The sequence below is a fragment of the Cheilinus undulatus genome, linkage group 4 (assembly GCF_018320785.1).
Source record: "Cheilinus undulatus linkage group 4, ASM1832078v1, whole genome shotgun sequence".
NCBI lineage: Eukaryota > Metazoa > Chordata > Actinopteri > Labriformes > Labridae > Cheilinus > Cheilinus undulatus.
The window spans coordinates 24,281,436-24,296,111 of NC_054868.1; the positions used below are offsets into that span (position 1 = coordinate 24,281,436).

Sequence of the window (14,676 nt, forward strand, 5' to 3'; positions counted from 1 at the left end):
AAACAAACTGAGAGGGCTGTCACATGGCTGCATGGACACAGGACTACCTCACCAACAGACCACAGTCTGTGAGGCTTCAGGCCTGCAAGTCTGACATAGTGGTCTGCAGCAGGGGCCCCACAGGGGACAGTGCTCTTCCCCTTCCTCTTCACACTCTACACCTCGGACTTCAGTTACAACTCTGGGAGCTGCCACCTGCAGAAGTTCTCTGACGACAGCCATCGTGGGGTGTGTGTCTGAGGGGCAAGAGCTGGAGTACAGGCAGGTCATCATGGACTGTGTGAGCTGGTGTGAGATCAACCACCTACAGATCAACACCAGCAAGACAAAGGAGATGGTGATTGACTTCAGGAGGAGCTCAGACTGGAAGAAAGGGTGGAGACTTATCAAGACCTGGGTGTTCATCTGAACAATAAACTAGTCAACTAACACAGATGTCCTCTACAAAAGGGCCAAAGTCACCTGCACCTGCTGAGGAGACTGAGGTCCTTTGAAGTATGCAAGACTCTGCTACAGACAATTTACGACTTTGTGGTGGCGTCAGCTCTCTTCTATGCATTGGTCTCCTCGGCAGGAGGGAGCACAGAAAGGGACAGAAAGAGACTGAACAAGCTGATCAGGAGGGCCAGCTCTGTCCTGGACTGTCTCCTGGACTCTGTGGAGGAAGTGGGGTAGAGGTGGATGTTGGCTAAGCTGACATCCATCATAGACAACCCCTCTCACTCTCTGCATGACACTTTTTTTGTCACTTTTAACCACTATTTTGTCACTATGTTTTGCCACTTTTAATCCATGTTTGTCATTTTTTACTTGTTTTTGTCTCTTTTCAAAATCATCTAATAATTTTCCAGTAAAGTCTTTTCATTTTTTCTACTTTATTTTCAGGCATGCTGACATTTTTGCACATTGTGGTTTAGCTATGAAGTCTGACATTTAATAATAATAATTTTCAGTGTGTTCAAAGTGTTCACCTACATTTTTAACTTTACCAATTAAAAGGTAATCCTGTTTTAAGAAAAGGGGTTTACATATTGAAAAAGGCTATATTGCACAATGGCATAAATCAATAAAATTCATGTTTTGTTGCTTTGACAAGAGTCATTAAGGTTGTACTTTTAATTTTCTCTTGTGTCTGCCTCTGAGGGTCAGAGAGCTCTAAGGAATCTAGATTCTAGAAAAGCAGCAGGTCCTGACAAACTCAATCCCTTTTTTTCAAACTGGCTGCCAATTTTATTGCAGAGCCACTGTCTTATATTTTTAATTTAAGTCTGTTGACTGATAAAATTCAGAATATATGGAGTCTGACTTTGTACTTCCATGCTAAAAGGAGGTGAACCTTCCGAAGTCATTAATTACAGGCAGAGTTCTAAACTGTGTATCCTGGCAAAAGTGTTTGAAAGGTTCATCAGTGATCAACTGAAGAAGTTGTTAGATTCAAATAATATTTTATCGTCATTTCAGTCTGGTTTTAGAAGCCAGCACAGCAATGTCATAGCTGCCCTTAAGGTTTTAAATGATTTAATCCAGGCTCTGGACAGTAAGAAAGACTGTGTGTCTCTTTTCATTGACTTATAAAAGGCATTTGACACTGTAGATCATGGTTTGTTGTTAAATGTACTCCACCATATTGGATTATCAAACCAAGGAGCATCCTGGTTTGCAAACTATCTGTATGAAAGATCACAATGTGTCCAGATGGCTGGTCTTACCTCGTCTTTTTGGGAGGTCATCAAAGGTGTGCATCAAGGCTTGCTCTAAGGACCTATTCTATTCTCTATCTTTATCAATAACTTGTGAAATAACTTGTCAACTGCGTCATATCATTTTATGTAGATGATACTGTTATTTATTGCTGTTCAACAACAATTATTCAAGCTTTTTAGTTTTACAGTCTGCTTTTAATGTTGTCCAATCTTGTCTGCAGAAACTCAGATTGGTTCTAAATGCAGACAAAACCAATCTAATGGTCCTTTCTAATATAAGTGAGCTACCAGAGAACATCCCTTCTACCTTAACATCGCGGGTTGTACCCATTGAGCTAGTCTCGAACTATAAATATCTGAGTTTTCTTATTGATCACGAGCTTTCTTTCAAAGCACACATTGTCAACTTAGTCACCAAACTCAGGGTGAGAATAGGTTTCTATTACCAAAACAAATCCTGCTTCTCTCTCAGAGCTCGAAAATATCATGTATCTGCAACTTATCTACCAATGCTTGATGATGGTGATGTTCTGTATATGACCGCTTCAGCCAAATGTCTACAATCTTTGAATACTGTCTATCACTGTGCTCTGAGGTTTGTCACCGGTTGTAGTCGCTTCACACATCACTGTGCACTCTGTGCTAAATCTGGCTGGCCCTCTCTGAGTGTTCGCAGGTACACACACCGGCTGACTCTAATTTACAAGGCTCTTCTAGGCTTAGTTCCTCCTTATTTATCCACTCTCCTTCAAAGAACTTAAAACCACTATGCTTTGTGCTCTAGTGAAATCATTCATCTGCTTGTCCTTCGTGTGAGGACTGAACAGGGCAAAAGAGCATTCAGTTTTGCTGCCCCGCTCTCCAGACTGAACACATTTTGCTTGGAGCACTTTGTTCTCTCTTAAATGACAGACAATGTGAGACCATGGAACAGTGCCTGTGTTTATAAACGTGTTATTGTGAGTCATTTTTCCAGCACATATCTGCAAGTAATTACGCACTTTCAAAATTACAGTTTGTTTTTAACTTATTTTTGTAATCTGTCCCTGATTTGTATTATCAAAACTAAAATTTGCTATGAATTGAAGTCATTAGGATTGTCCTTGACCAAGCACTTACAGAGTGAAAAATGATTTTCCAGATTTTTCTTGTAGTAAACTAGCTGGGGTCTAAAGGGAGAAAAATAGTTAAATGTATATTTAATAAATAACAAACAGATTTAAATGTGCCTTAGATTTCAATCTCTTTGAGGTACCGTGAATTCCTTGATGCTATTAAACAAAGTAATTATGTTATGAACATTATAGGTGAAAGCATCTTCCAACTGAACAGCCTGGGTAAGTTTAAACTTGCAAAGCTGATAGACTGGCCAGAATCCATCTCTGTCATCAGGCTGATCCATCTTGCAAAGCTCCAGTCTGAAACAATTCTGCCTGGTGTCAGAGCAGATTGGATCAATCTGCATCATTTGAGGAAAATGAGGCAATAGCACTTTTCTTCTGAAATCTTTTCTTGGAGAAACAGATGTATTTGTTCTTTTCACAGCAGGCATCAGCATGACTATGCGATACTTACAGGCGCGGTTTAGTTGTACTGGAAGCTTTATACAGTGGCTGCCACTGGAGTGGCATTTATTACCATGATGTAGTTATAGGAAAGTGGCAGTTTCATCTGAGCTGGACCACATGTCTTTATCAAAACAAGCGCAAAGAACCACACAGAAAGCTTCTCTTGGTGGAGAGGGTGTTTTTTTTATTTGCACTTCTCCCTACTGGCCTCAGCATGAGCAAACACCACCATTCATAAACTACTACAGTGCCTGCCTGATCTCATGTTGATGCGGGAGCAGTGTATGCTTGCTACTGGATTTGTCATTTGGTCTTGTCACTCTGATTGGCCTGTCCTCCCCAAACGTTTTGTTTGGAAGGTTTCCCAGATGAAAGGGAAACACATAGATCCATGCAATTGATATCTGAAACATTCCATCTGGCTTGTCAGGTTAGGTTAAGATAGCACTGGTGAGATAATAAACCACTGTTCTGAATGGTCTGAAAACCCTGAAGCTTTAAGTTGGTCTGTTAGGATGCAGTGGTCAACAGGATCAAATTCTTAGAGAAACCTCACTGACAAAGCTATTGTTTTAGGCTTCAAGAATATAAATTATGATCTTCTTGGCAGCAGTAATGGTTTCTTCTGAGCCCTGACTAAACTCAAGCTCATTTACTTAGTAAAATTTCTGAATGCAGTTATTTCGGAGCTTCATAGTCAGTCCCTTTTTAGCTGCAGGATCATATAGTAGACTGAGCCCCATGTTATCTCATACTGTTATACATAATTTTAAACATGAACCTGAAACTAAATGAATGCCACTTACCAACTCAAGACAGTGTGCTTGATTTTAATCCCTGTTTAATTCAGTATGAACTGTAACTTTTGGCAAACACAAAGAAACCATGGGAAAGGAAAGAGTTTTACCCTTTTTGTCACGCTCATTCAAACCTCCTGCTCTTTATTTCAGCCCACAGGCACTTTACTAGTCCCTTCAAGTTTACTGACAAAAGACAAATATTTGCAAATGAAATCAGGGCAGATAAACCAGATCTAGTTCCCTGAAATCATGTGACTCTAGACTGAGGCTCATCGGGCTGCCAACACTTATGAGAAAAAAAATAAAAGAGTGAGCAAGAGTTTATGGCTGTCAAACATTTCATTCCAGCTGCATAAACAATTTGTCTTTTAACTCAAACAATACAGATACTCAAGACCGGCAAATCATTTGATTTTAATGGGAAAATTCAAATGGTTATCGTTCTGCAGAACACTGAGTCCTTTTTTTCAATAACATGGACTCAAGTCTGATGTATCTTGATACAAGCTGTAGAATTGGCTCCAGTAAATACAGAGAAGCTATTTTTGCCATTATTTCAGTCATGTTTCTCATGAGAGCAAATGGCAGTTAAACACCACTGGAAAGGCTGAAATGTGGTCAAATTGCTTAATAAATCTGTGTTTTTGCATGTGTTTGCAGTATCCCAGCAGTCTCTGCTTTTTACTAAGTATGAGTCCATATTACGTGTCTACTGCCTGCTACTCTCCAGATCCAAGTTTTGGTCGATTCTAAGTAAACATGCAAAAGTTCAGACCTTTATACATGATCAATAGGTGCATGCACAGCATCTGATTGGATCAGGCCATCAGGGGGCCCAGTTACCCAGAAGCCTTCACATTTGCTTCTTCTCTGACTAGTTGAAAGAGACAGAAAAATTCTCTTGCATAAAGATGACTCCAAATTTTGTGCTGCTGCTTCTTAGCTTACTAGCTTTCTGCACAGCTGTAACATCCAGGAAAGGTAAAATAAGCTGAGTTGTTTGTATTTGATTTGTTGTGCTTTATCACTGGATCTTTTGAAAAGGAAAACATACTTAACTTTATCTCTTTTTGCACAAGTGATTTAAATTGAAATGTACTTTCAACATCTGAACTATTATTTTAAACTTGTGAAATTAATTTTCACCAGTTTGTGGCCACCCTCCTGTCACTGATGGGATTGACGAATTGACTCTGAAACGCGTGTACGAGGTCGGTGAAGAGGTCACCCTCACATGTCAGCGGGGGTACCTCCCTTCGACAACAACCCCTCGTAGGATGACCTGCACCCCTGCAGGAGAGTGGACTCAGTCAGACCTGATCTGCTCCCGTGAGTTTACAGAGAACTGAACTTTTTACTTCTGTCACATTATGTGTTTGGACCCAATAGCTGCACAAGAAGATGTAATTATTTCATAGAACAGAGGCAAACAAAGTTGGCATCCACAAATCAGTCCAAAGCTTTACCCAAAATCACAGCCTAATCACCATGTAGTGCACACTACAGTGAATGTGTAATTTTGTACGGCTATCTGAATTCTGAGAGAGCATTGTAATACCATATAAAGGGCAACCATTTTGTCACAAAATTACCTGAACACACCAAACAGACTGTTTCATATATCCAGTGCATGGGAAATCCATTGTCATACTTTAATTTTTCTTATAGCTAAGATGTGTCCGATCCCTCGTCCTCTGCAGCCACTGGCGATGGGGATGACAGAAGCTCCTTTTAAGAGTGTTCTTAACTACACATGTGATGATGGTAAGAATCACATCTACATCCAAACAGATCATTACAAAGTCAGCTTACAGGAAAACATGTCAGAATAATGTGAGCTCTTGTTTGATAGGTATGTCATGATAGGAGCCAATATGAGCAGCTGTTTACATGATGGGACCTGGAGCAACCCACCGCCTCACTGCAAAGGTACTGAAGGAAGATAGAAGTGGCTGTAAAATTAGTATAATTAGGAAGGTGGTGCTATGTTTTGCATTCAGCAATTTTTTGTTACCATGCATGTGTAGCCATAAAGTTAATTTCTAACAACACAACCACAACTTGATATTTGGTATCACAGATATTCTGGTTTTCAACTATGATACATGACTAGGCCAAGGTTTGTTATTGTCACCAGTGATTATGCAAGCTCTAGAAAAACTGTTTATGTGACATTTGGGCTGAATTCCAATCCTGAAGAGGAACTTTGCCCATAAGTGAGCTAAAATCCATTCTTTCTTATCTTGTCTTGACTCCAACTCCATCAATTCTTATCAATAGAGAGTCGTTCTGAGGACTGAGACTAGCCAACAGAAAAAGAAATCACAGCATTAAGTCTTTGGTTTACGGCTTTATAGGTGAGGAGGAGGATCTTGAATTGGATATGAAAGGGGATCGGGAGCCAGTAGAGATCATGTAGGATGGGGGTGATGTGGTCAGGTGTGGGTGAGGAGAGGTGCTGTGGAGTTTACTGAGGACTTTGGAAGATGTACCATATAGGATGCTGTTGCAGTAGTCTAGTGGGGATGTGATGAATGCATGGATTAAAGTTTCTACTGCAGGGAAGGAGAGTAGTGGACGGATGCGGTACGGTTCCGGTTGGGTGGAAGAAGGCATGCTGTTGAAATGAAAGTTGAGGGTCAATAATGATGCCAAGATTGCGAATCTGAGGGGAGGGGGATAGGGTGGTTTAACATAACCTGACACACCAGATAGACTGTTTCATATGTACCCATTACATGGATATATTTTACATCAGGGCAGCCCCTGGCCAAAGTGAGGCCCTAAGCAGACTCTGATATGAGGTTCCCCAACACATTACCTGGATCATATTTACCATGCAAACACCGCACTGATGAGCAGAGAGAGACAGAAGAAAAAAACGTGTATGCTAGCCTACGCTATGCGTAGTTTGCGTATAGACAGAGGCAGGCCTGATTATGGGCCAATCAGAGTGACAACACAATAAATAGGTAGACATGCGCAGCTCAAGTGCTAACCTCAGCTGTTCGGACTAGTCCTGCCATAATTTTTGAATGGCGGAGCTTATCAGTGGCTAAAATTTAGGCTGAAGCCTTTCAGGAGATTTTTAAAAAATACATGTTCTCTGCTAAGAGAAGCTTTCAATTTGACTCTTTGCTCTTGTTTTGATAACAAAATGTGGTCAAGGTTTGACCAAAGGGCTGATTCTCTACAGCTACATCCAAGTTAATGGCTGGCAGCTTTCAGCACAACTCATATACAGACTCATACTGAGTTAAATTTCACTAGCCACACCCAGCTCTGATTACTGCCAGACCTGTTGAATGAATGAATAAATCTAAGTGTGAAGTTCACAGGCTAAAATATCTCATCATGTAGCAGTCTAAAGACATTCGAAAACAGCTGAGAAACAAAGTCACCGACATTTACCAGTCTGAAAAGGGTCACAAAGCCATTTTAAGGCTTTGAGACTTCAGTAAACCATGGTGAGAGCCATTATTCACAAACAGAGAAAACTTGGAACAGTGGTGAACCTTCCTAGGAATGGCTGGCCTACCAAAATTACTCCACAAGCTCATCAGCAACTCACCCAAGTGGTCACAAAAGAACTCAGAACAACCTCTAAAAACCTGCAGGCCTCACTTGACTCAGATAAGGTCAGAGTTCATGACTCAACATTAAGAAAGAGACTGGGCAAAATGGTATCCATTGGAGAGTGTCAAGGCAAGAGAACACAAAGGCTCATCTCACATTTGCCAAAAAAAACATCCTGATGATCCTTAAGACTTTTGGGAAAATATTCTGTGGACTGATGAGACAAAAGATGAACTTTTGGAAGGTGTGTCCCAATACATTGGGTGTAACTAACACAGCAGTTCAGAGAAAGAGCATCATACCACTACTGGGACTGCTTTGCTGCTTCAGGACCTGGACAACTTGCTGTAATTGATGGAATTATGAATTACGCACTCCACCAGAAAAAAGGAGAATGTCTGGCCATCAGATTGTGACCTCAAGTTTAAACATTATGCAGCAGGACAATGATCCTACACCCAGACAGCCATATTTGTCTGACTTATATTGCCTGGAAAGCTGTTACAACATTTTTACAGAGATTAACTGTGGATTAAGATAATGCCAGTTTAGTTCAGTTATTATCTTTTGTCATCTTACAGCTGTGAATTGTCCACTGCCCCTGCCGCCCAGAGATGGAAGAATTATTCATGATAAGTCCCTTACTGGAACCACCACCATGTATGGCCAGGGCTGGACATACGAGTGTAACCCACCAAAGACGCCCAGTTATGAGAGGGGATCCTGCATGGCTGATGGAAGTGTAACTGAGCCACCGGTGTGCAGAGGTAAGCTATTCATGGCTGTTCTTCATATTCCTGAGCAATCCTTCCTCCTTTCATCTATTCTTTGATTTATTACAGTTGCTATGTGTTTTCCTCCCAGAGGTGAGCTGCTCTGCCCCCAAAGCCATCCCAAATGGCTTCATCACCTTTGCTGTGATCAGACCTCATGGCTACAAGGAGAAGGTTAAATATGCCTGCAATGAGCACTATGTCCTGGATGGTGAGGCTGAGATACAGTGCCAAAACACAGGAAATTGGTCAGCCAAGCCAATATGCAGAGGTGAGTCATGGGAAATTAAAACCTCAGGCTAAATTTGAATCAGAGTTTCTGTGTTTTGATGTTGCATGTTTCTACATTTAGCTGATTGGCAGACAAAGTGGAGCAATAAAAAAATAACCATTAATCTCATATATAAATGCTGCATACTCACAAAATGAAGCCTGAAACTGGTGTAGGCAACTTCCCATGCAACCCATTAAAAAACCCAGCTGATGGTAAAATGTACACACCTGTTAGCAAACTGTGACCCATGCTTATTCGCGACCCACATGTCGAGATGGTGAGTTATAGCCAGTTTATACATTAATGGATCTGAAACAATCAATGTCACGAAGTAGAAAACTTTGTTCAACAATACATGTCAGCCCAAGCAGACAGCTGCATTTTTACGCATGCCTAGTGAGCCATATTTTACTTTTAATAAGAAAACAAATTAATATTTATCTTTAAAAACATGTCGTTATTAAAGTTTCACTGTCATTCACCCTTAGTGGAGCTGTCCAAGCTAACTTCATCATTTGATGTAAAAATCAAACAATGAAGGCAGTCAGACATTCAAAATCCATGATATTTCTCTACTGTGCATAATCAATGAAACACAAGCAGAGATTGAGTAGAGAACATTCAATGTATATCATTATTTATTCCAGAGTAAATTAAGTATCAATAGTGCAATACTTGAGTGTTTTAGATTTATATAAGTTTAACAACTTGGCAAAAGTAGTTTGACTTAAACAAGACTTAAACTTTAAGAAATGAAAATGACTAAATGTGACTAAAACTAAAGATCAGACTCACACAAACATGGATCCATAGTGGGCTTCATAGATTTGAGCAACACAAAATGAAAGTTTAAATGAATGAATAAATAATAAATTAAAGTAACTGATCTTAAATAGTCTCATTAGGCTTTTCTTTCCCTTTAGTACAACACATTTTCAAGATTTGATCAAATCTGATCAGAATAATTTTTAACAACTCAGTGCTGGCCCCTGGTTGATATAGCAGAGGAACATGAAGCAGCTGTCATGCTTAATGTTATTGATTTAGCTGATAATGATATAAACCAACATCTACAGCCATGGGCGAAAGTATTGGCACCCCTTGAATTTTTCCAGAAAATACACAATTTCTCCCAGAAATTGTTGCAATTACAAATGTTTTTGGTATACACATGTTTATTTCATTTATGTGCACTGGAACAACACAAAAAAAAAAAACATAGAAGAATTCATTGCTCATTTGGTTACAAGCTCAAGGTTACAAAACCATCTCCAGAGATCTTGAAATTCCTTTGTCCACTGTGTGTAATATAATCTGGAAGTTTATAACCCATGGAACTGTGGCTAATCCCCCTGGATGTGGACGGAAGAGAAAAATCAACAAAAGAATGCAACGCAGGATAGTTGGAATGGTGGGTAAACATCCTCTGTCAACTCCCACACAAATTGAGGCTGTCCTGCACACTGAGTGCAAAAGTGTCAGCTCGGACCAGACGTGGTCATCTGAATGAGATGAAGTGCTATGGCAGGAGACTGAGGAGAACCCCACTGCTGACAAAGAGACATAAAAAAAAAACAGACTGGAGTTTACAGATATGTACCTGAGTAAGCCTCAATCCTTCTGGGAGAACATTTTGTGGACAGATGAGACTAAGGTAGAGCATTATGGAAAAGCATGTCATTCTACTGTTTACAGAAAACAGAATGAGGCCTACAAAGAAAAGAACACGGTACCTACAGTCAAACATGGTGGAGGTCCAAGGATGTTTTGGGGTTGTTTTGCTGCCTCTGGCACTGGGTGCCTTGACTGTGTGCGAGGAATCATGAAATCTGGAGACAATCAAAGATTTTGGGCCGCAATGTAGGGCCTAGTGTCAGAAAGCTGGGTCTGCGTCAGAGGTCATGGGTGTTCCAGCAGGACAATGACCCGAAACAAACCTCAAAAAGCACCAAGAAATGGTTGGAAACAAAGCACTGGAGTGTTCTGAAATGGCAAGCAATGAGTCCAGATCTAAATCCCACTGAAGACCTATGAAGAGATCTCAAAATTTCTGTTGCAAGAAGGCACCCTTCAAATCCGAGAGACCTGGAGCAGTTTGCAAAATAAGAGTGATCCAAAATTCCAGTTGAGAGGTGTAAGAAGCTTGTAGATGGTTATAGGAAGTGATTGGTTTCAGTTATTTTTTCCCAAGGGTGTGCAACCAAATATGAAGTTGAGAGTGCCAGCAGTTTCGCCAGTCCATTTTTTGAGTCTTGCAAAAAAATATTTCAATTTTGGCTTTTTACTTTTGCTTTTTGTGTTGTTCCAATGCACATAAAGGCAATAAACACATGTACACCAAAAACATTTGGAATTGCAACAATTCTGGGAGAAATGGTGTATTTTCTGGAAAAATTCAAGAGGTGCCAATACTTTCGTCCATGACTGTATATATTTACTGTATTTGATGGAAAAACACTCTGAGTGCTTTCCTTTGTCTTTCACACCCAGCTCCATGCACGGTGGGCATCAAAAGAGGTCGTATCTTCTACAACTCCAGGAAGCTGTGGATCGCAAACCTGAAACCCAACAGGGTCCTCCATGGAGAACATGTGGCCTTCTACTGTCTCAACAGAGCTGACAGGTGTGGTTACCCTGTGGTTAGCTCATGTAATGACGGGACCCTCCCCATCCCAGAGTGCTTTGAGGGTGAGTTTATGACAACACTATTAACCTAATTCAAATCACATCAGTTATGAGATGCAATAGTGCAGGGGCCATCAACTAGAGTTACAAGTGGACAGATCACTAGAGAGTACAAGGGCCAGTTTTTTTCTTGACAGGTGCTGTGCAAGCCAGACCATCAAATAAGCTAAAATAAAATGTAAAGAAATGGTAAATTAACTATCATGCATCATCTTACATAATCATGGCTGGCAGGTGGATTTCTGTAAAAACAGATTGAATGTTAAGTCATTCCTCTTGAAACTGTTTCGATGTCAGTTGTTCTGGGGTTAATTTGGTATCTAAAGGCAACAGAGACCCTATAAACAACACAATCTTTTCTCCCCCTCACTTATTCTGAATTTAAACATGTATTAGGGGGCCAGATGGGAATCTTCAGGCCCCCGGGCCAACAGTTGATGATCACTGCAATAGTACATACTTGAGTATTTGATGGAGCCTCATTTGACTGCTAATATCGTAGTTAAACACCTGCTATTGAAACAGGGGCTGTTCTGTTCCAGTTACATATGGATACCCAGTGTCTTGTGTTGCACTGATTTGCCTGTTTTCTCCAAATAAATCATGTTTCAGTTCATGGTTTGGCTTATTTATTCTTGTTTCATCCAATATATCACTGTGCTGTTTTATTCTACTTTGAGTTGAAACTATTCTGCACTTTGCTCTTCAGGTTGACCACAGGCTGAATCTTACCAATCAGAATCCACTTTGTAAATATATACAGCTGTTTTATTTAAGGGAATAGAATTAAGATCAACACTGACAGCGGAGCAAAAAACTTGAACCTTAACTGCTCCTTGAGCAAGGGAAATATGGAATAGATAATTCATTGAATCAAATTTAGGATATCATCAAAAGGGCAAGAAAGGGTTCTAGATTTTTGATTGTCTCTTTGCAAAACTAACCCTCACTCACATGATGTCACTGTTTAAAAAAATCTGAAACTTTGTGAAATGACTGTCAGATGTCCTATAGATGTCAGTGGGAAAACCCATGATAATTTCCTTTCTTTTTTTAGAACCAGGCAAGATGGACTATACACTGAGGGCCAAAAGCCTTCCATCAGAAATCCAAATGTGTACCACTTCACCGCCTGATAGTCCTGCAAACACCACAAGACCTGCATAATCTAACAGAGAATGACCTGAAGCAGCACTGACAGGATGGAAATTTTTGGATCAATGAATGAATGTGTACAATTTTCTACAAGACTAAAGCCACTTTTGTTGCCGGTCAGGTTTATTATTTCACTGTAATTTTAAACATTAAAGTCAAAGTAAAGCTCAAACTAAAAGTCCATTTTAATTAAAATTGTGACACAATCACTGAATCCAGTATCTGAAAAACTTTGTTTGTGGTAGTTACATGTCTGCAGGAGCACATAGAGAATGTGTACATAAAATAAGTTCTGACAGTGTTAACTGTGATGAGATTAAGGTCCAGAATTTATGCATTGATTTTTAAAATTTCTCTTAGGGTCTGTGTCCACAGCAGGCCACAGTTTTTAGCTCAGGGAGTGCACTATTTTCTCAGATATACTGTATTTTTGTGCTTTTATGCCTTTATCTGAAGAGAGAAGGACTGTGGACAGTGTGAGTGGGGTAGCAACATTCGGGAAAGGAGCCACAGGCTGGGCATAAACCCAGGCCTCCCAGAGGTGCAATCCAACCTCTAGGCCATCTGCGCCCCACACTGCACATCTTCTATACACAGTTAATGATGTCTAGAGTTCTCAGTGCTCAGTATCAGAGTGGAAGAAGCCCTCTGCGTCAGCTGTTTCTGTTGCTGTGCTCTCAGAGCGCTGGAAACAGTACATCTGTGATTGTCAATGTCACTGCTCTCTTACTGGCCAGTCAAAATGGAGAAGAGGTGATACTTATGATAAATGGAGAAGAGAAACAAATCCAACTTTTCTTTTTAAGGGTGAGGTTTCCAGGACCACAGCTGCTGACATATAGCACAAGGAGCTATTTAAAAATGATATTACAGATAATAACAAAAAAAGAAAAAATAGGAGTCAACTTTTGTAACCAATAATGAATGCTGATGGGAAGCGTTTTGAAAATGAGGTTTTGAGCTCTACCAGCACTGAATGCTGGCTGTGAATACAGTACCTTTCAGTTGTTGTCCCTTTCAGCACACTTTGGTTAAGCCACTGTAGCATCTCCATGCAGCCATGGTGATGTAAAATAAATCCACCACTGCTCCTTAATGTCTTTTTCAATTACAAAAAAACTCACAGACAGCTCAGTGGACAAGTTGAAAGCCATGTGCATCTGATATTTGTTCCTGGATAGCTCAGTGGGTTACAACACTGACTTTGATGTGGGAGTTTGATGGATTGAATCCCAGTCAGCTCACAGTCATTGTCTGGTTTGGGCCTTTGGGCAAGGTCCTTTACTCCAGTAAGTTTTTATTTCCTATTCCAATCCATAACAAGTTATTTTTCCATAGTTAAGTTGATGCCATAATCTTTGATCTGCCCAAGGTATTTTCTTTCTGAAAAAAAAAAACAGGTCTGTATCCAAACAGGAAGGCAAATACAGGCCTCGACATGAATTTTACCTCCTACTAGCTCCACTGTTCAAGTAGCCTGTGGGAGCTGCGCATGCCTACTACCTTGCCTTGTCTTGCAGCTCTGACTGGCCCATCTAAAAAGTGACGGACAGAACTTTTGTCCAATCAGAGAAATTTTTTGACCAGTCCTGCCCTTCCCAAACATGTATGGGAGGTTTCCTATATGGATGTAAAATGTATCCCATTCAATGGAAACATCAAATAAAGTTAATATCCCATATATGTTTACAGCACTTTCAGCTTCAGTTGCTTTTCAGCTACTGCTGTTTAAAGTAATTGGAAGCAGCAGTGGCTAATTTATTTATGAAAAATTGATTGTTGCCATGACACCTGTCGCCCTTTTGCACTATGGACATGAACTGAGGGGATGTTACTGCTTTGCTTGAAGTGTAAAAAATAAAGAGAGAGATGCCATTTTACTATCCATAATGCCCCTCATATCTGCTGCATCTCTCTCCTTATGTTGTTGAATAATACCCCAGGTAAGCCATTAGTAACAATAACAGTATGAATATATATTCCTAAATCTTATCACTATGATAAACTTGGTTAACTCTGGACCTTGTTCTTATTTGATTAAGATTTTTAGAATCATTGAAGCAGCAGTTTCTTTGGTCCAAATTTGACGTAATGAGAAAAAGACAAATATTTGTTGTTTCTTTACATTGCAGCAACAAGGGA

At 40.1% G+C, this 14,676-nt stretch overlaps 1 protein-coding gene across 1 annotated transcript; it reads left to right on the forward strand.

The window, feature by feature from the left end:
* The first annotated feature begins 4,925 nt into the window (after positions 1-4,925).
* LOC121508707 (beta-2-glycoprotein 1-like) lies at positions 4,926-14,603 on the forward strand. The gene is made up of 8 exons (XM_041785732.1): positions 4,926-5,052; positions 5,221-5,400; positions 5,740-5,835; positions 5,923-6,000; positions 8,229-8,414; positions 8,512-8,691; positions 11,185-11,382; positions 12,437-14,603. Exons 1-8 carry the CDS (start codon positions 4,983-4,985, stop codon positions 12,544-12,546), a joined length of 1,098 nt encoding a protein of 365 aa, XP_041641666.1. The 5' UTR covers positions 4,926-4,982; the 3' UTR covers positions 12,547-14,603.
* The last annotated feature ends 73 nt before the right edge of the window (positions 14,604-14,676 follow it).

What these genes read in the sequence shown, in the direction of transcription:
- LOC121508707 (XM_041785732.1), top strand. Translation starts at nt 4,983, where the DNA reads ATGACTCCAAATTTTGTGCTGCTGCTTCTTAGCTTACTAGCTTTCTGC. An exon ending in AGCTGTAACATCCAGGAAAG is followed by an intron (nt 5,053 to 5,220) that starts GTAAAATAAGCT and finishes AATTTTCACCAG; the next exon opens with TTTGTGGCCACCCTCCTGTC. An exon ending in CATCCCAGAGTGCTTTGAGG is followed by an intron (nt 11,383 to 12,436) that starts GTGAGTTTATGA and finishes TTCTTTTTTTAG; the next exon opens with AACCAGGCAAGATGGACTAT.